The sequence below is a fragment of the Ascaphus truei genome, chromosome 3 (genome assembly GCF_040206685.1).
Source record: "Ascaphus truei isolate aAscTru1 chromosome 3, aAscTru1.hap1, whole genome shotgun sequence".
NCBI classification, from domain to species: Eukaryota; Metazoa; Chordata; class Amphibia; order Anura; family Ascaphidae; genus Ascaphus; species Ascaphus truei.
In genome coordinates, this window is record NC_134485.1 from 387,731,446 (window position 1) to 387,751,341 (window position 19,896).

Consider the following 19,896-nt stretch of genomic DNA (forward strand, 5'->3'; position numbering starts at 1 on the left):
ACCGGCACTGGTCAAGAGACAGTTTCACTCCTTCTAGACCCAGACGGTCCAGCCCTTTTAGCATCCGTTCTTCATGTTCCTCCAGTCTTACCAAAGACGATGATATCGTCAAGGTAGACCAAGAATTCCCAGGGGTTCATGTCAGTGATGTTTTTCTCCATGAGGCGCTGAAATGTTGCGGGGGCCCCGCAGATCCCTTAGGGCATGCGAGTAAATTGGTAGAAGCCCATGGGACATACGAAGACCGTCTTCTCCTGGTCTTCTGCACTCATCAGTACCTGGTAGTACCCAGATCTCAGGTCCAGGACACTGAGCCACTGGCTTCCCATCAGCACATTGAGTATATGTCTTCTATTCTTGGAAGAGTGTACTGGTCAGGTACGATGCGGTTGTTCAGAGTCCAATAGTCGATACACAGTCTCACCGACCCATTTTTCTTTCTCACCACCATGATGGGCAAGGCATAGGGACTCCGGGATTCTGCACAATCCCCACTGTCTCCATCTCTTGTAAGATGTCTCTCACATCGTCCACATCTCGAGGAGCGATGCAACGAGAGCGCTCTCGGAAGGGTGTGGAGTCACTTAGCCGGATGGTATGTTGGGCATTTCGGCTGCAGCCCACATCCATCTCACTTGTGGAGAATACGGGCCAGTGCTCTTTCAACTTGGCCATTAGTCAGTCTTTCCATTTGGCCGGCAGGTTTGAATCTCCGAAGTTGAAGGTCAGCCCGGCTGGCTGCTCTGACGCCGCAGCGGTATTCACCAGAGGCCTCATCTCCACAGGGGTGACTTGGTATATTCACCCCAATATTTGGCCATAATCAAAGGCCATGGGATATGGAGAGATATTTTAGATGAACACTTTAATTCTTCCAGGAATCTTGGAAGTCCATTCCTTTACTTCTGATACCAGCATGTAGCCTCGCTGGGCATCTTCTTCTGTGTACTCTCCAGGGAAAAGAGGCTCATCCCGGTTGGGGTAGCAGCACTTTGCGACCATGTGCTTCACTTCCCCTGATGGAATCTCTGTTAACCCAGCTTGCAGGTTGAAGAGATCTCCATGTCTGTCTTGTGCGGATATCTTGCAACACTCTTCCAGAAGGATGGGATGAATTGCTAGAGTATAAAGAGGCAATTTGCAGGCTTCTCGCAGGTAGGCCCTGATCACTGCCCGCACTACGTCGGTGTTGGTTCACTGTATGAGCGGGGAACTTGGAGGCTCTCGGGGCTCGGGGCATATCAGCGCCTCCACATCCATGGTGTGAGATTTGCCTGGGTTTGTCTGTGTATCTCCAGCCGAATCTTCACTACCCCATCCGTGTGGTAAACCTCATTGCTGAATCCCCTCAGGTTCATGTGTTCCACTGACTGCAAAGGTCGGTGTTGGATATGTTGGTTGTAAAATTCTCTGTAGACAATGGTCACTTGTGACCCGGTGTCCATCAATACCGACGAATAGACACCGTCCACGATGACATGTATGATGGCAGTTGGTGTCCAATAGTGGGGTTCCATCATTGAAGCTTGGTTTGGGCGGGTTTCGGCAGGTTTGGAAGTTGTTTCGGCTGTCTGAGCCCTGTATATCATTAAGTTAGGGTCTCTTTGCTCTTGGGCGCAGTCAGCGCTCCCCTGGGTTCACCCTTGGGGGGTTCTCAGGTCTTCATGTATGTGATTATGTAAATGAGTATATGACTCATGTCCTTTTACCACTCCTAGTAGGTCCTCAAAGGTAGGGGGAGGTCCTTGTAGTAAAGAGCACCTTATCATGATCACGATGTGATGAGTGGTGATGGACCCTCTAAGGAATTGTTTGCTACGGTACTCATCCACTGTGAAGGCGATTGTGTCGAGAGTCTGTAGCTTCCAGAGGACCTGATGGATCAATTGAATGAAGTTGGATAGGTCTCTTCAGTCCTTTTATCTGAGGCCGTAGTATTTGGACCACAGTTCGCTTTCATCTTCATCTTTTCTGTAGATGTGCACCAGCAGCTCCACGATCTTATGGGCTGACATGTCGGCGTCCTGATCGTGTTGCATACTGGCCATGGTGGATGCTGGAGGTCAGAAGCTCTCCATTATCATCTGTCGCCTCACCCCCTCGGAGCAGGGCTGTTTGTCAAGTACCTTGACCATTTGCTAAGTGACTATCGGTTCCAAGCCCTGGACTAGGGACCGGCATAGAATTTCTCACCTGGCATCTAGGGGGAAGTGACTGTGGTGGACTCCTGACCCAGCTGGTGGCACCTTGCATGGTAATTGAAGTGAACGTTACCCGGGGTTGGGGTACATCAGGTCTAACCGGAGTATTGGGGACCATTATTTATGGTCCTCCATTCACAGAGGTTGAGAGAGGACGTGGAGACCTTGGTCAGTGTGAGAACACTTGTGGAGGGTTCAGGAGGGGAGGCAGAGTGTGGAGATGCTATCCCGGGGTATATGAGTGGGCACCCTTGTGGTAAAGTCTCTGGCAGGTGTACACTGGCGACACACTTTATTCGAGCTCGGCTAGTCCCACGAATTCGGGTATACCCGGGTGTATTGAGGTTTGTGACTGTTTTCTGCCCGAGTGCATTGAGTTATTTTCCGGCAGGGATTGAAGCATTTTATTCCAGCTGGCTGCAATACTGCACAGTATATATATATATACTGCATTACAATTCATGAATTTATGCCATCTGGTAGACACGCGAAGCATTGCAGCCTATTAAATCCTAATCATTATCATTTAACAAATCAGCCGCCCATCAGCCAGGCATGAACCCAGGCTGGGAAGGCAAATGCAACGGGGCTTGTCAGAGGTGAGGAGTGGCGCATTCCAGGTATCTGCCAGGTACATACCGGGTATTTGCTCGAATAAAGTGTGTCGGTGCAGTATAACCTTGGGGGCATTGTCTGGGCATATCTCTTGCCCGGTAACCAGTAACACAGCACAACCTTGGCGAGTGAGGTCATACTTTCTACTGAGGATCCGGACATCACTCATACTGGGAGATCTTTTCACTTGGTCGAGGACAGTAAACATGGACAAGAGGTGGGGGGCTCCTCCCACTGCATCCACATGTCGTGGAGGTTCTCAGAACTTAAAGACCCAGTCAAGGACATATTGCTGTGATGGCATAAACATGATGTCGGATACTTTACAAATTTGCCTGCTGAGTAGGGCACCCCAGGTCTGAGATCTCAGCAGCTCCTCCAAATGTAACTCACTTTCCCCCACCCCCTGGGAGATATGGCAGCTATGGTATGTGTGGTGCATTACCTGCAGCTCACAGGAATGATAATAATAATACAGAACCACTCAGGCCTCGCAGTGCCATACCCCCTCATCGTGCCCCCCAACACTGTGTCCACACCCCAGTGGGGTTTACCCCATAGTACTGATGTGCCCCTGGGCACCTAACCACCCTTTTGTCCACAGAGTCAACCCACCCCAAAGTGTGACAGCGCTGCCCCACTAATGTGTGTACAGTTGGTGCACTTGGAGTACCTGCCCAGGTGCTCCTGTACCCGGGTATGGTCAAAGGAGGAAACGGATCCACTGATCCCAGTGATGGTGGTGTAGCCTTCGCCTCTATGTTGGGTGGTATCCCGCGTGGACGGTGCCACCATGAAGAATGTCTCTTAGCTGTTGGTGGTGATCTGTTCCCAGACCACGTGATGCCAGGATACAGCAGCATCCTGTCTGTGTCCCTCACACTGCCACTACAAGGCAGTGTCCCTATCTATGGACCTGTTCCTGCAGCAACCACATGCTGAGGGGAGTCAGAGCTTAGCTGGGGCCTCTGGCCTAGTGCAGAAGTCACTGACACCCTGCACATGCACACCCTACCCTTCTCCTGTCCCAGCTCCGACTGACTAGCATGTCCTAGCGCGCAAAATGTATCTTCTTCAGAGCAGGGATTTCTTGCAGTCCTATTGGCTAAGCGTAGCCAGGTGATCTTGCAGCCCCAGGGGCTGCTGCTGAGTGTTGTAGTTCCCTATGTAGAGCTCTTCCAGTGATGGCCGCCGCTGTCTCCCTGTAGTGCGCATCTGTTATGGCCGCCGCAATCTCTTTATGCATGCGCGAACCTCTGCACATTCGTGCGCACACCTAACATGGCGGCGCCCTGCCACGGGAGCCGCTGGGAGCCTCTGGCGACTTGATCGCCACTCTACACCTCCCCGCACCGCTGGAAGCTGTCGGGGCCTACTTTTAGATACGTTTGGGTGCCGAAAAAGGAATATAATGTAGGCTAATATCAGTTTGTAGTCTCCAGGGCAGTTTTTATACTTCCAGTTGCTTTACAGTAGCAATAATAATCACCACGACAAAAAAGAAAGTGCTGGAACCGCTACTGTTCAAAAACAATGTGTGGTGACCACTAGTGACTAAATATAATCACAAAGTGTACAGAGTACTTATACATACTGTATAAGCAAGGCTGTCTGATTAAAAAACTTATCGAACAAGATCAGGGAAACATACATATAACAAATATAAACCAGCGCCTCAAAAAAGGCCAATAAATGCAAATATAAGGTAATATGCTCTTGCACTTGAGCTCTGTACACGGAGCACACAGACAGCATCGGATCGCCTATACAGACATTCCCCTGCAGCGGAGGAGCTACTAGGAGTCCTCTGCCAATGTTTGGATGGGCCTAATTAACTCCTATCTCGTTGTGAGTAGATTTGTGGTTTTTGTAAACCGGACCAGCTGCACAACGCAACTCATGTATTTTTAGACAGATATTGTCTCTTTTATATTTTAATAAATTAGCTTAACTGATTATTTCTGCAGTGTTTTGATTGTTCATTGTTTGTTAGTGTGTTAGTCTTGTCCCTTATTAGTTGTTATGTGGTTTATGCAGTAGTACGCACTATGAGTGTCCCTTGTGTTTATTCCCACATGTCCTGAGGAAACTTCTTCGTGGATTATTCAAGTTAATCTGGATGTTCCAGATTGGACTTCTGTAACAAAATTTCATATTACCTTATATTTGCATTTTGTCACCAGAGACCAGGGATTTACACCTTTATACCGGGATCATATCTCTGAGCAAAACCAAGAAGTTAAACAAATTGTGATTTATTCCTGTGAAACAGACGTACACACAATGGATTACAATTATACAGAAGAAAACACACTTAATGGGGGGGGGGGTCTGGGCTACAAAACTAACCTTTCCTAGTTCAAATAGCACAGAAAACAAAGTCTTTAGGTTGACCGGGAGTTACCCATAAAAGTCCTGGAATTCAATTCGGCATGAGTTACCAGACGCCACCACTGTATCTGTATCTATCTCTTCTTGGCGTGTAGTTCCAGTCGCAACCGCTACAGTACGTTCCTTTCTCAGAACTTGGCCCCGAAAAGTGGGACTTAAAAAATTTCTTGACTTCAAAATCTCTGAAGCCGGTTGCTGCTATTTCTCAAAGAGCATCTTTTGGTGAGTTCAAATTTGCCGCTGCTGTTTTGGCGCTTAGAATCTTAGATGAATCTGAGGACCGTATTGGCTTCTGGGTTTCTTATAGTATTTCAATCCCATTCATGAAATGCTCCAGCCAATCCGAGCGTGGGAGAATTCCTACCAGCCAATCAGCGATCTGCCAGTCTCCTGAAGCCATGCAAGGATGGATTCAAAATCTGACAGGGGCATCCGCCAACATGGCACCTCTGCCACCTGTGAGTCAGATGCCACCTGTGGAGTTAGGTGTCTCAAGGTCTGGGAAAATGGTCACCCGATGGCTTCCATTCAGCCCTGGACGAGGGTACTTGAGTATAACTCCTCAGCCCAAATGGCTTTCACACCGTGGCAATATCTGTGGCTTTAAAGTCCGGGCCCTGGCAGACTTAGTGGCACCAATTAGGTAGCCAGCTGGTCTCTCGGAACCATGGACTTGGAAATCCCCAGCTCATATACAGTGCATAAAACATATACCATTATACACAATGTTAAAATAAAAATATTTATGGATGTATGGCCTGAGAACTAGAAAAATAGAGCCTAGAAATCTGTCTCAACCAAAGGTAAAACCTAATACCGGAACCGACACTGGGGAGATAAAGGGAACAAGCTCCTTCCCTTATCTCCTTTATTACCCTTTCCTGTCCACAGCCCACCCCTCTCTCTTCTTCTATTCTTTTTCACATCTTTCAAGTAATAAAGCACTTAAAAACCTTGAAGGTAGTCGCCTCCCGATTGGAGGCCCAGAAGTATTTAAATGTTCTAAAGATAAGATGGAGTTTCTGTTGGCTTTAATTAAATGTCTTAAGATCTTATAGTCAGAATATATGTTTAAATAACAGAAAAGATAGTTCAATGGTTCAGATGAAATCTATGTACATTGTTCTTCCTGTTTAAAAGTCTTGATGTGATACCACAAAAACAATAAAAACCGTTTGAAATAAAAAAATACAAATATTTCACAATTTCTTCTAAGTCCCCCGTTAACTAGATTTGACTGAAAAGACGCGCACGTTCAGTTTCAGCGCTTCTAGACCTTCCTATAAAAAAAATGTTTTAAAAGTTAAATGAAATAATGCTTAGGTTCAATTTCACAGTTACCCTTCTAAACACAGGGTGAAAAAAATGCACAAATGCGCACCAGGGATTAATGATTGGTAATTTATTAAAAATGTACACAAATACTGAGGGGATCACCACAGCACGAGCGCTGAATATCCTGCTTTTTCTACTTTCACCCTTCTAAACACATTGGAATTTGGACTTAAACATGAAATCAACCTTATCGATGGTTGTAGCACCTCAGAACCTCTATACTTGGTTCTGGTGATCTGGGCATCTACTGGGGGACCCTCACAAACCTAGGGAATCTCGACTGTAACCAGGATAAACATATCCCTATACCCCATTTACCTTTCTGGTTTGTGCTGAAGCAGGGAAACCTGGCGGTGAGTCGCGCAACTGCTTTCCAGGGAAGACTTTGACCGGAGTGATGTGTCTATATGTCCCCGGGAATACGAACTGATTCCCGAATACATTTTTGGGGTGACCAGCAACTCTGGCCCCTTCTACCAAGACACATTCTGACAACACTTTTAACGCAAAGTCCCCCCTGAAACTCATAGCCTGAGAATCTCCACTGGTTCGCACTCCTGGCAAGGTAAAACACACAGAAAATCATTATTGTCATACAATACATTCATTGCCGATACAATACACAGGTTGAAGAGCTGACACTCTAAAACAGGGCTCAGAGGTAACCAGCCGGGCATAATACCTTTATTGATGGCCTGGTTACCCTTTCACCGTCACACATTTATTGGACATTTTTGAGGCCCCGGTTTGTATTTGTTATATATACTAATGATCACCACTACAAATTATGTTTACCTTTAAAAACAACAACTTCATCCGTAAGAGAATTTTCATAGGCAGCTTGAATATCAACTGGCAATGATGGCCAAAATGTATGTATGGCATAGAGCTCAGCTTCAGGGACTTGAGGAAATTTACGCCAGAAAAAACTGTTTAAAAAAAAAAAAATCATACAATGAATACAATACAATTGCTGGTTCAAAAATCCTATTTCCATTTACACTTTCAGAACTGTATTTACTTTTATTGCTAACACTTTTCATCATAAAATATATTCCAAAATATTGTTTACAAAGTCAAAGACTTGATTAAAATGTGGTTTTGTAAACATATGAATACTGCATGTTTTCTCTTATACAAAGGAAAGAGAAATAGAATGAGTTTTCCTTCACTTATTTATTTAGGGTTTTGTTAACATTGGGACATACATTTTCCCCTTAATTGTCCCTTCTTTCTTTCATGCCAAAACAGGTCACATAGATCAGAAAGTAATGGGTGCAAAAAAAAAGTTAAAACCACTCTGGACAGTAAAAGGTGTGAACATTGTGGGATTCATGCATATGGATTAAGTTGCTATTACAGTAGGTCACAGAGAAGTCGGATTAGTTCTCACTGATTCCAAGACCACAGCTGCCATTCACTTAGGGGCTTATTCGATATCACCCAAAGCGGCCGGTCAATTGACTTCAATTGGGAATTTTAACAGAAAAGAGCCCAATTTGGTTCTTTGGCTAGAATAAACCCTTTTGGTTTTTTTTCATGATAGTTGGCAAAATACTGAACATCCCAAAAATCCCAAAACACTGCAAAAAGAGAGTAAACATGTTCCAGTTTTTAAATGAACTGTAGTCTGAGTTATGGTTTATTTGGATAGGAATTTGAAGTACCCAGACATTCGATAGCCATATCTTATACTGGCACAAATTTGGAAAGAAAATCCTATGAGGTTTTCAAAGCACCAGGGTATTTTTCTTTGCTACATCTGTTGTATTTCTGCCCTGGATTTTGTCTTAATACATAGGCCGCTATATTTAAAAACTCAGATTGTGATGAAAATTGGTTGCACACTTGAAAACACAAATAATTGTTTAGAAAAATGTGTGGAATCATGTGATAATTCATGTTCTTGCAGGACATAACATTTATTGGAAGGGACAGGTGTAAATTATTGGTATTGTTCATCATTTAGACTGCAGCCCATCAGAAAAAGCAAAGGTTCAATTAGTCAAAGATATAAACTTCATCTATAAAACTTTTACCTTTTTACAAAGAAAATAATTTCTCCTCTGAGGGTGGTGACAGCATCAAAGATGATGTTGGAGTCACATTTGGAAGGAGTAGTAGGCCCTGTTGGTAACACGGGGTTGGATGATTTCCCTAAGAAAAACAAAGGCATTACAGATGCAGTGGCCGTTATTCGAACAAATCACAGAGCCGTTTTCGTGTGCTGTGCTGTATTCCACGCGGCATTAACACGGCCAATCGCCCCAGGCACCCCCGCTTATCGCGATTGCTTTGTTTGAATTTCATGGATTCTGTTTCTTTGTGTGCAATGAAATGCAATGAAATTAATAAATTGTAATGTGTACAGTACTGTGCTACTGTGTCAATTTCAGGTGTTTAAAAACCAGAACACTAAAATGCCATTTTCTGCACTTGCGTCTTAAGCAGCAATTCCCCATTGTTTATTATTTATATATGTAAAGAATGCGACAATGTATAATTCTATATTCTAACCGAAGATGGCAATCGTTTGGTGCTCCTGTTATAAATCTGTCAAAATCCTGATTGTGTGGCTAACATATTGGCTGCTTCAGTCAGTGTAAATCAGCAGCTATAATGTATCCTTATATTACTAAAGTAACATTATCTAGTGTTACAGTTTATTGCTCAATCTGCTGGGAATATTGGCAACAAATTATCGCAAACAGGAAAGTGTTGCAAAGATCTTGCATTGCTTGGGAGGTGTGCTAAACCCTGCTACAGAAATCCAGGGATGCTTTAAACCGCATTAAAATTTGCAAAAAGAGTTGAATAATCAAAACTAAAAAATGCAGTGCATATTATCTAATAATATAAACTAATTTAGTTTAAAAAAGACATAAGATTTCACGTTTTGCTGCTTTAAAAAAAGAAAAAAATATATTAGAAAAATAGATATTTGAATGATATTATCTGTACTGTAGCTAATTGCTAAATTACAATTTGAAAATAAAATGTGGTCACAGCGCATGCAGTTATTTTGTCCCCCCAATGATAGAACTATCGGTATATACAGTATAAAGCTGAACTTGTTTGATAAATGAGAGAAGGGGAATAGTCTTGGTAATATACTGTACAGGTAATTTGGCCTTGCTTATTGTGATACTGTATTTCCACTTTCAGTTGGATATATATATATATATATATATATATATATATATATATATATATATATATACTGTATCCATCTTGCTTCAAACATTCAGACACTTACAATCACATCACTGAAATGCATTAAACTATTAGCAATTTATAAGTTTCATATCAAACAGTGGTAGCGGACTCAATGCTAAAATGTAGGTATTTTGAAAATGTATCTTTATAGTCATTTTATCAAGCTATGTTGTCATTTTATTTCTCTCCTTGTCAAGTCTGGCACTTGGGGACTGGATACAAAATGGAACATGAGTAATTAGGGAGGATTTGTAGGTCTCAAATATTATAAAAGATGTTTCAATTTTCCATCTAATAACACTTTTTCTCCTTTAACAAAAAACAACAACAAACCTCTGACCCAGGGGCGTAGCTATAGCCCAGGAAGCCTGGGCAAAGCCCAGGAACCTGTGCCCTTGGGGGGCCTGCTCAGGGCCGACGACAGGGAGGAGTTCCGGGACATTTGGCCCAGCTATGTAGCCATCCGATCACTGAAGTCAGGGCCCCCTTCCGCCTATGGTCCCCTTAACAGCTGCAGTGACAGCTTCAGTCATTGTTCACAGCACCAAAGCTGGATCGAGAGCTGTGAGCTGCGAGTGAGGAGGGGGGTTTGCAGAGAGAGCAGGCAGCAGAGGCTGGGGGAGGAACTGAGACAGAGCTCTGCCTGCCCCTGCTCTCCATGACATCAGGGGGAGGAGTTGCTATGTGCTGCTGTGGGAAGGTATGTGTGTATTTGTGTGTCAGTTCGCTGTATGTGTTTCAGTCTGTCAGTATGCTGTGTGTGTTTGTGTGTATATGTATCAGTTACACTATGATCTCTTTAAACCATTAATTCAAATAAGTATCAAAGGCACTTTAATTAAAGTAGAACTTGGTATCTTTGTTATACTTTGGATATCAATATACCAATTAGGATAAATCACTGTTAGGGATTAAAATCTATTTACAATGAATAATTAAATGTAATGCTAAATATGTGCTTATATACAAAGTGAAAAAAGTGATGAATAAGCTCTGTGGAGGGTCCCCTGTTTGTATTGATGACAGTGGTAGTGAACTCACTGTGTTGTTGAAATACAGCACTCAGTCCACAGAGTTAATAAACTGCTGCCGAAATATCAAAAGAAAGGTAACTTTGATATCTGCAGTGTAAGTGAAAACAAATTAACAGTGTTATCCTTATTAATAAGAGAGTAAACAGAGCTGATAATCTGTGTATAGAAACTATTCAAGTTCTACCTTTCTACTAGTGGTTGTCTCATGGGCCCACATCTTTGTTAGCTAGCTCAGTTAATAAATCACTCAAAGATTGACAAATAATTACTGTGCACCATGCGGCTACATGTATATACACATTAGTAAGTGAATATTACAGAGTGTCCCCAGATAGTACAGAAGACCATGAAAATAGACTCACTGTGTTAGTCAATTGCAACAATTGGACTGCGAATGGTTAGTAAACTGCCCCAAAGTGGAAAGCTTCGAAAACAGCAGCATGAGTGAAAAACAAATGTAGCAAAATAATCACTGCTAAAGAAAGAGTAAACAGAGCTTGTGATCCTGATGTAGAGACTAATAATGTTATATCTCTCTGCTAGTGGCTGCCTTTTGGGCCCACATCTTTATTAACTTGCTCAGCTATGTAAATCATTAAAATATTGGTAATGAAGCTGTAAAATATAAGACTGCAACCTGAGCTGCAGCCGCGCTACAAAACTGATGACCGTGACATCATCACTACCACGAAGAGCATTTTATTCTTGCACAAACTTCTTCAGGAGTGAGCGGATCTCTACTACTCTCAGATATTTGTACATCAAGGTTGTCATGGCAACCTGGCTCAGCAACCTGGCTCAGCTGGAGGAGTAAGTATGAATCAATCTATAGTCTCTATATTGTATTCACAATCCTAGTCATACCAACTAATAGAGACTGCTCAAATTAAAAGTAGGAAATATATCCTGCAGTTAAAAATGGATTCAATCAAGTCTACTGTACGTCTGCAATGATATTGCAGTTACCCCGAGTGTCAATGACTTCCTTATTAACCTCTGCAATGCCAGATGATACATCAGCTTGTAGTCTAATCGCAGACATAGTGCTAAACAGACAGATAATTGGCACTAATTCCAAATTCAGTAAACAGAGATATAGTACCCTGTATTTAACCATATATTACCAAATTATAATTTTGGTATAATGCAGGGTGAGCAAACCTTTTATGCCGAGACCCCCTTTTCATCCATGTAATTTCCCCCCCCCCCCCGCGCCTGATGTAATCAAAATCACACGACGTCAGCGCATGTGAGCTGGTTCAGCCAATGACGGCGAACCAGTTTTGCGACGCGTCTACAATCTCCTGCAGCCAAGTTCACAAATCCCTTGGGCTGCAGACGTGCGCGCGGCAGTATACTAGTATTGGATCACTGTTTGTTATTGTTTGCTGGCATCTGGTAATATGTTTTTTTTCTGGTGCACAAAGGCAATCCATTTGAGGGGGCATTCATCCACCTCTTTGCTACATCCCTTCCCTCTCCCGCCCCCTTTTTTCCCTCCCTTTTTTCCTTCTCCCATTTGCTTTCCCCAGTGTCATCCACTCCTACCTACCAGTTGTATGTATTATTTATTTATTCCCATTTTAAATATTGCCCAGGGATCAGGGACCCCCATAACCAAACTCAAGGGGGGTACTGACGAATCTCCCCTGCTAATCAATACTCCCAAGTGACCCCCTGATCTAAAGAATAACCCTCAGCCCCCCAAAACTCATCCTCCCAAGCCCCTCAATTCTGCTATCTATGCCTGACCTTCATTCCTCCATTTAGTCATTGTGTCTCTCCCTCCAGCCAGTGTCTCTCTCTCACCTTCCCCCAGTGTCTCACTCACCTTCCCCCAGTGTCTCTCTCTCTCACCTTCCCCCCAGTGTCCCTCTCTCACCTTTCCCTGTGTCTCTCTCACCTTCCCCCCAGTGTCTCTCACCTTCCCCCAGTGTCTCTCTCTCTTACCTTCCCCCAGTGTCTCTCTCTCACCTTCCGCCAGTGTCTCTCTCTCACCTTCCCCCAGTGTCTCTCTCTCACCTTCCCCCAGTGTCTCTCTCACCTTCCCCCAGTGTCTCTCTCACCTTCCCCCAGTGTCTCTCTCACCTTCCCCCAGTGTCTCTTTCACCTTCCCCCAGTGTCTCTTTCACCTTCCCCCAGTGTCTCTCTCACCTTCCCCCAGTGTCTCTCTCACCTTCCCCCAGTGTCTCTCTCACCTTCCCCCAGTGTCTCTCTCACCTTCCCCCAGTGTCTCTCTCTCTCTCCCCTTCCCCCAGTGTCTCTCTCTCACCTTCCCCCCAGTGTCTCTCTCTCACCTTCCCCCGGTGTCTCTCTCACCTTCCCCCAGTGTCTCTCTCACCTTCCCCCAGTGTCTCCCTCACCTTCCCCCAGTTTCTCTCTCACCTTCCCCCCAGTGTCTCTCTCTCACCTTCCCCCCAGTGTCTATCTCTCACCTTCCCCCCAGTGTCTATCTCTCACCTTCCCCCCAGTGTCTTTCTCTCACCTTCCCCCCAGTGTCTCTCTCTCACTTTCCCCCATTGACTCTCTCTCACCTTCCCACAGAGTCTCTCTCTCTCACCTTCCTCCAGTGTCTCTCTCTCACCTCCCCCCAGTGTCTCTCTCTTACCTTCCCCCAGTGTCTCTCTCTCACCTTCCCCCAGTTTCTCTCTCTCACCTTCCCCCAGTGTCTCTCTCACCTTCCCCCAGTGTCTCTCTCACCTTCCCTTAGTGTCTCTTTCACCTTCCCCCAGTGTCTCTCTCACCTTCCCCCAGTGTCTCTCTCACCTTCCCCCAGTGTCTCTCTCACATTCCCCCAGTGTCTCTCTCACATTCCCCCAGTGACTCTATCCCCTTCCCCCAGTGTCTCTCTCTCTCACCTTCCCCCAGTGACTCTCTCTCTCACCTTCCCCCAGAGTCTCTCTCTCTCACCTTCCCCCAGTGTCTCTCTCTCACATCCCCCCAGCGTCTCTCTCTCACCTTCCCCCAGTGTCTCTCTCTCCCCCTCCACACAATATGCATCTTACCTCTCCATGTCTCTATCTACCCCTCCCCCCAATATTTCTCCCACCTCTCCATGTTTCTCTCCTCCCCCCAATATGTCTCCCACCTCTCCATGTCCCTCTCTACCCCTCCCCCCAATATGTCTCCCACCTCTCCTACCTACCAGTTGTATGTATTATTTACTTATTCCCATTTTAAATGTTGCCCAGGGATCAGGGACCCCCATAACCAAACTCAAGGGGGGTACTGACGAATCTCCCCTGCTGATAAATACTCCCAAGTGACCCCCTAATCCAAAGAATAACCATCAGCCCCCCAAAACTCATCCTCCCAAGCCCCTCAATTCTGCTATCTATGCCTGACCTTCATTCCTTCATTTAGCCAGTGTCTCTCCCTCCAGCCAGTGTCTCTCTCTCACCTTCCCCCAGTGTCTCTCTCACCTTCACCCAGTGTCTCTCTCTCTCACCTTCCCCCCAGTGTCTCTCTCTCACCTTTCCCTGTGTCTCTCTCACCTTCCCCCAGTGTCTCTCTCACCTTCACCCAGTGTCTCTCTCTCTCACCTTCCCCCCAGTGTCTCTCTCTCACCTTTCCCTGTGTCTCTCTCACCTTCCCCCAGTGTCTCTCTCACCTTCACCCAGTGTCTCTCTCTCTCACCTTCCCCCCAGTGTCTCTCTCTCACCTTCCCTGTGTCTCTCACACCTTCCCCCAGTGTCTCTCACCTTCCCCCAGTGTCTCTCTCTCTCACCTTCCCCCAGTGTCTCTCTCTCTCACCTTCCCCCAGTGTCTCTCTCTCACCTTCCCCCCAGTGTCTCTCACCTTCCCCCAGTGTCTCTCTCACCTTCCCCCAGTGTCTCTCTCTCACCTTCCCCCAGTGTCTTTCTCACCTTCCCCCAGTGTCTCTCTCTTACCTTCCCCCAGTGTCTCTCTCACCTTCCCCCAGTGTCTCTCTCACCTTCCCCCAGTGTCTCTCTCACCTTCCCCCAGTGTCTCTCTCACCTTCCCCCAGTGTCTCTCTCACCTTCCCCCAGTGTCTCTCTCACCTTCCCCCAGTGTCTCTCTCTCTCCCCTTCCCCCAGTGTCTCTCTCACCTTTCCCCAGTGTCTCTCTCTCACCTTCCCCCCAGTGTCTCTCTCTCACCTTCCCCCAGTGTCTCTCTCACCTTCCCCCAGTGTCTCTCTCACCTTCCCCCAGTGTCTCCCTCACCTTCCCCCAGTTTCTCTCTCACCTTCCCCCCAGTGTCCACCTCTCACCTTCCCCCCAGTGTCTCTCTCTCACCTTCCCTCCAGTGTCTCTCTCTCACCTTCCCCCCAGTGTCTATCTCTCACCTTCCCCCCAGTGTCTTTCTCTCACCTTCCCCCCAGTGTCTCTCTCTCACTTTCCCCCATTGACTCTCTCTCACCTTCCCACAGAGTCTCTCTCTCACCTTCCCCCAGTGTCTCTCTCTCACCTCCCCCCAGTGTCTCTCTCTTACCTTCCCCCAGTGTCTCTCTCTCACCTTCCCCCAGTGTCTCTCTCTCACCTTCCCCCAGTGTCTCTCTCACCTTCCCCCAGTGTCTCTCTCACCTTCCCTTAGTGTCTCTTTCACCTTCCCCCAGTGTCTCTCTCACCTTCCCCCAGTGTCTCTCTCACCTTCCCCCAGTGTCTCTCTCACATTCCCCCAGTGTCTCTCTCACATTCCCCCAGTGTCTCTATCCCCTTCCCCCAGTGTCTCTCTCTCTCACCTTCCCCCAGTGACTCTCTCTCTCACCTTCCCCCAGAGTCTCTCTCTCTCACCTTCCCCCAGTGTCTCTCTCTCACATCCCCCCAGCGTCTCTCTCTCACCTTCCCCCAGTGTCTCTCTCACCTTCACCCAGTGTCTCTCTCTCTCACCTTCCCCCCAGTGTCTCTCTCTCACCTTTCCCTGTGTCTCTCTCACCTTCCCCCAGTGTCTCTCTCACCTTCACCCAGTGTCTCTCTCTCTCACCTTCCCCCCAGTGTCTCTCTCTCACCTTTCCCTGTGTCTCTCTCACCTTTCCCTGTGTCTCTCTCACCTTCCCCCAGTGTCTCTCTCACCTTCACCCAGTGTCTCTCTCTCTCACCTTCCCCCCAGTGTCTCTCTCTCACCTTCCCTGTGTCTCTCTCACCTTCCCCCAGTGTCTCTCACCTTCCCCCAGTGTCTCTCTCTCTCACCTTCCCCCAGTGTCTCTCTCTCACCTTCCCCCCAGTGTCTCTCACCTTCCCCCAGTGTCTCTCTCACCTTCCCCCAGTGTCTCTCTCTCACCTTCCCCCAGTGTCTTTCTCACCTTCCCCCAGTGTCTCTCTCTTACCTTCCCCCAGTGTCTCTCTCACCTTCCCCCAGTGTCTCTCTCACCTTCCCCCAGTGTCTCTCTCACCTTCCCCCAGTGTCTCTCTCACCTTCCCCCAGTGTCTCTTTCACCTTCCCCCAGTGTCTCTTTCACCTTCCCCCAGTGTCTCTTTCACCTTCCCCCAGTGTCTCTCTCACATTCCCCCAGTGTATCTCTCTCACCTTCCCCCCAGTGTCTCTATCTCACCTTCCACACAATATGCCTCTTACCTCTCCATGTCTCTCTCTACCCCTCCCCCCAATATGTCTCCCACCTCTCCATGTCTCTCTCCTCCCCCCAATATGTCTCCCACCTCTCCATGTCTCTCTCCTCCCCCCAATATGTTTCCCACCTCTCCATGTCTCTCTCTACCTCTCCCCCCAATATGTCTCCCACCTCGCCATGTCTCTCTTTCTCTCCCCCCCCAATGTCTCCCACCTCTCCTTGTCTCTCTTGTCTCACACACACACACGACACACAAACACACTTACTTTCACCTGGGGGGGAGGGAGTATTAAACCTGCTCCTGTCCCCCATGTGTGGCTGAAAACTGGGACAGGAGGAGGAGGAGCTGGCTGTGTACGGGGAAAGCCCAGCCCCCGCTGCAGGCAGACATCACACAGAAGCAGCAGCACAGAGCTTGAGCTTGGCTGCCCGTGCACAGCTCTGCCTGCCCCTAGGCTTCCTCGCACTCAGCCGGCACCCCCCCGAAATAATCTTGCGCGCCCCCCAGTTTGTGCACCGCTGGTATAATGCATACAGAAATACTCTCATACAGGAAAGACAATATAGGTACCTATATTGCAGATCCTAATGTCCATTTAGTTAACAATATTGATGTTGCTATTCTCCAAAGTCATGGAACATATATATTTATAACACCGGGTTAATGATGAATTAAATGCCCTTTATTTTTATTTTCACAGATGTATTCATCACCAGGCGACTGGAAAGGTAAGTATCACTCCCAACCATCATAAATGTACCATTTTATTTCACGCATTCTGGTTGTAAATTAATTTCTGTGCCTTTAATTAAATAAAGTCATATCCACCTGTGGGAAACATATGTCAGGAAGATCTCCTTCCGACTTTAGAGTTATCAATATTGCAGTAAACTGCTTTTAGGTATTTCTTTGTTATTTCAAAGGAAAGCTGAATATACAAAACCTTCATTCAGACCCTGTGGGGTCCCTAGTGTATATATCCATTTAGCCTCTGATCTTAATAGGACATTGTCAAGGCCACTTTTCTTATCCCCAGGGAAATATAATGTATTCCCTGAAACGTCAGACATGAAGCATTTCCTCTATGGGATGAGTTAATGTGTCTAGCTATGGGGGTGTCATGATTGTTTTTAATTGTACTGACATGTTCTAAAATATGCCTTCTGAACTGACGTGAAGTTTATCCAACGTATTTGGGCATTGGGCTCTTTCAGGCATCCAAGCTGGCTCTTTTAAGTTTCAATTATGGCTGTTTTCGCTTGATCAGCCCCAAGGTATAAGTACACTATCTATTGACATTAAGGGCCTCATGCAGTAAAGTCCAATAGAAATTATCGGCAGTGTTTTGAAATCGCAATGTTTTTGCCATGTTGCTCTCACGGTATGCAGAAAGGCCCGACTACCAGTGAGAGCACCATTTCCAAACAGGGCGAGTTGCCGGCAGCGATAGGACCTGCCCTCCTATAATGGCTCACCCAGCGACTTGTATCTGCTGCCGAGAGATCCGCCTCTCTCTGCGAAAAAAATCGCAGAAAAGAAAAATATTTTTACATTGACATTTTATTACTGTGTATTGAAGCAGGGGGTCTCCTGAGCTGAACAGCATTCGTTTCAGGTCCGGAAACCCCCCCTTCAGGAGATACAGGCTCTGCCATGGGGTGCCGGTATCTCCTATGCATGGAGATGTCACGATCACATGACGCGGGACATTTACATGTATAGGAGATACCGGCACCCTATAACTATGCCTGTATCTTGGGAAGCTGGTGGTCCCCAGACCTCAAACCAATGCGTTTCAGCTCCGGAGACCCCCTACTGATCTACACTAGTAATAAAATGTAAATGTAAAAATATTTAGTAAGCACCAATACACAACCCACCCCATGTGCCCTCCCATAAAACCAAGATTTATTATTTTACACACACAATTAATCCCCCAGGCCGGCAGGGGTCCCCGGTGGTCCCAATGGGTGTCCGCAGGTCCCATAGTGCACCCCGGTAGTTACTCATGGGTGTCTGGGGGCCTCGGGTGGTCCCCGCTAGGCTCTGTGGGCCTCTAAGTGTTACCCTCAGGTGTCCGTCAGCCCCAATGGGGTCCACGGGTGGTTCCCGCGTGTGTTTGGGGGTCCCCGGGTCATACCCACAGGTGTCCGGGGGTCCTCAGGTGGTTCCCACGGTTGTTCTACTTATCCCTGGCATTATGAAGGGTGTCCTCATCAGCTTTCTGCAGGTGCCTGTCCTCCGGTGCCAGCAAGAATACATAATAAATACAATCTAATGGCCCTAGCCCCTTAATCACCTTAGCGGTTAATAACCGCTATAGTAAAAAATCAGGCCCAAATAAAAAACATTACATAGCCACATAAAAAACATTAAACAGCAAAATCAAACACAGCACATAGCAAGATAAAATACAGCACATAGCAAAATCAAACAGCACATAGCAAAATACACCACATCACATAGCCAATTAAATAGATAACAAATGCCAATAAAACAATTGAATGGCACAGTGAGTAAATGATGCCCATATAATCTGTGCACCATTTAACACTATGCCAGCCAATGGTCAAAATAAAAGAAACAATCACAAACAAAATCCAATGCCATCCAAACAATCAGAAATGAAAAAGAAATAAAGAAGTAAACAGAACTAATTACCACCAATCAATTAATCCACAATAAATAAATTCCACAATTCTCAATTAAAACACAAAAACAAAACCATTATGAAATAAATGAAAGCTCAAAGTAACCACATCACACAAAATCTAACTACCAAAAAGAAGCCACTATTAAAAGCAAGCACCCCACCCCCGAAATAAACTTTTGAAAACACCACTAAAAATGGCATCTTACTAAATAAAAATTGAAATTAAATTGCCCAAACACTTATAAACAAACAAGCAAACTACATTTAAAATACATACTGTAAAAACAAGCATTTTCACAAACAACCATTGATTGTATGTATGTATGTATGTATGTATGTATGTATGTATATCCATAGAAAGCAAAAATTGAAGGTACAGGGCACTGCGGATTTTCAAAGAATTTATTATCTAAATAATAAATTCTTTGAAAATCCGCAGTGCCCTGTACCTTCAATTTTTGCTTACTTTGGAGTTTTTCACTGACAGGGACTCCCCTGGACCAGGAGCACCGGTAACAGCAAGTATCTGTCATTTAGCTTGTGGTGTGCAGCATTATAAATTGTATTTTGTATATCCATAGAGACATACAAACTTACAATGCAAAGAATGGGCATCAAAAAAAATGTAATCACAATAAAAATAAAAAACATGTAAAAGAAAAATAACATACATTCCATTTTTTTACTTACCTTTAGATGTCTGCACCCTCCGAATCCCGGGGACAGCGCATGCTCTCGAACCAATCCACGAACAGGAACCAGGTAAAAAAAATCAAAAATCTTTTTCTTCTTTCTTTTTCTGTAATCCAATTTTGTCACTTTTTTGGATCTTCAGGGGTCTTCATCTGTATTTTCTTCTTCATCTATATCTACGGCAGGCACGTCCTTGTCCTCCTATTGGTAAAGGAGGTCCTTCCTC

At 45.7% G+C, this 19,896-nt stretch overlaps 1 protein-coding gene across 3 annotated transcripts in view; it reads right to left on the bottom strand.

Moving 5' to 3' along the window:
* LOC142490304 (matrix metalloproteinase-18-like) overlaps window positions 1–19,896 on the bottom strand; it is a 108,527-nt gene that overhangs the window by 9,005 nt on the left and 79,626 nt on the right. For all 3 annotated transcript variants that reach the window (XR_012800026.1, XM_075592414.1, XM_075592413.1), the window contains 2 exons: window positions 8,582–8,699; window positions 7,338–7,471 (listed from right to left, as the gene is read on the bottom strand). Coding sequence is in view for 2 of the 3 variants with exons in the window: in XM_075592414.1 (XP_075448529.1) it covers window positions 7,338–7,471; window positions 8,582–8,699 (252 nt within the window). In the remaining variant the exon portion in view is untranslated. The remainder of the gene's footprint in view (window positions 1–7,337; window positions 7,472–8,581; window positions 8,700–19,896) is intronic.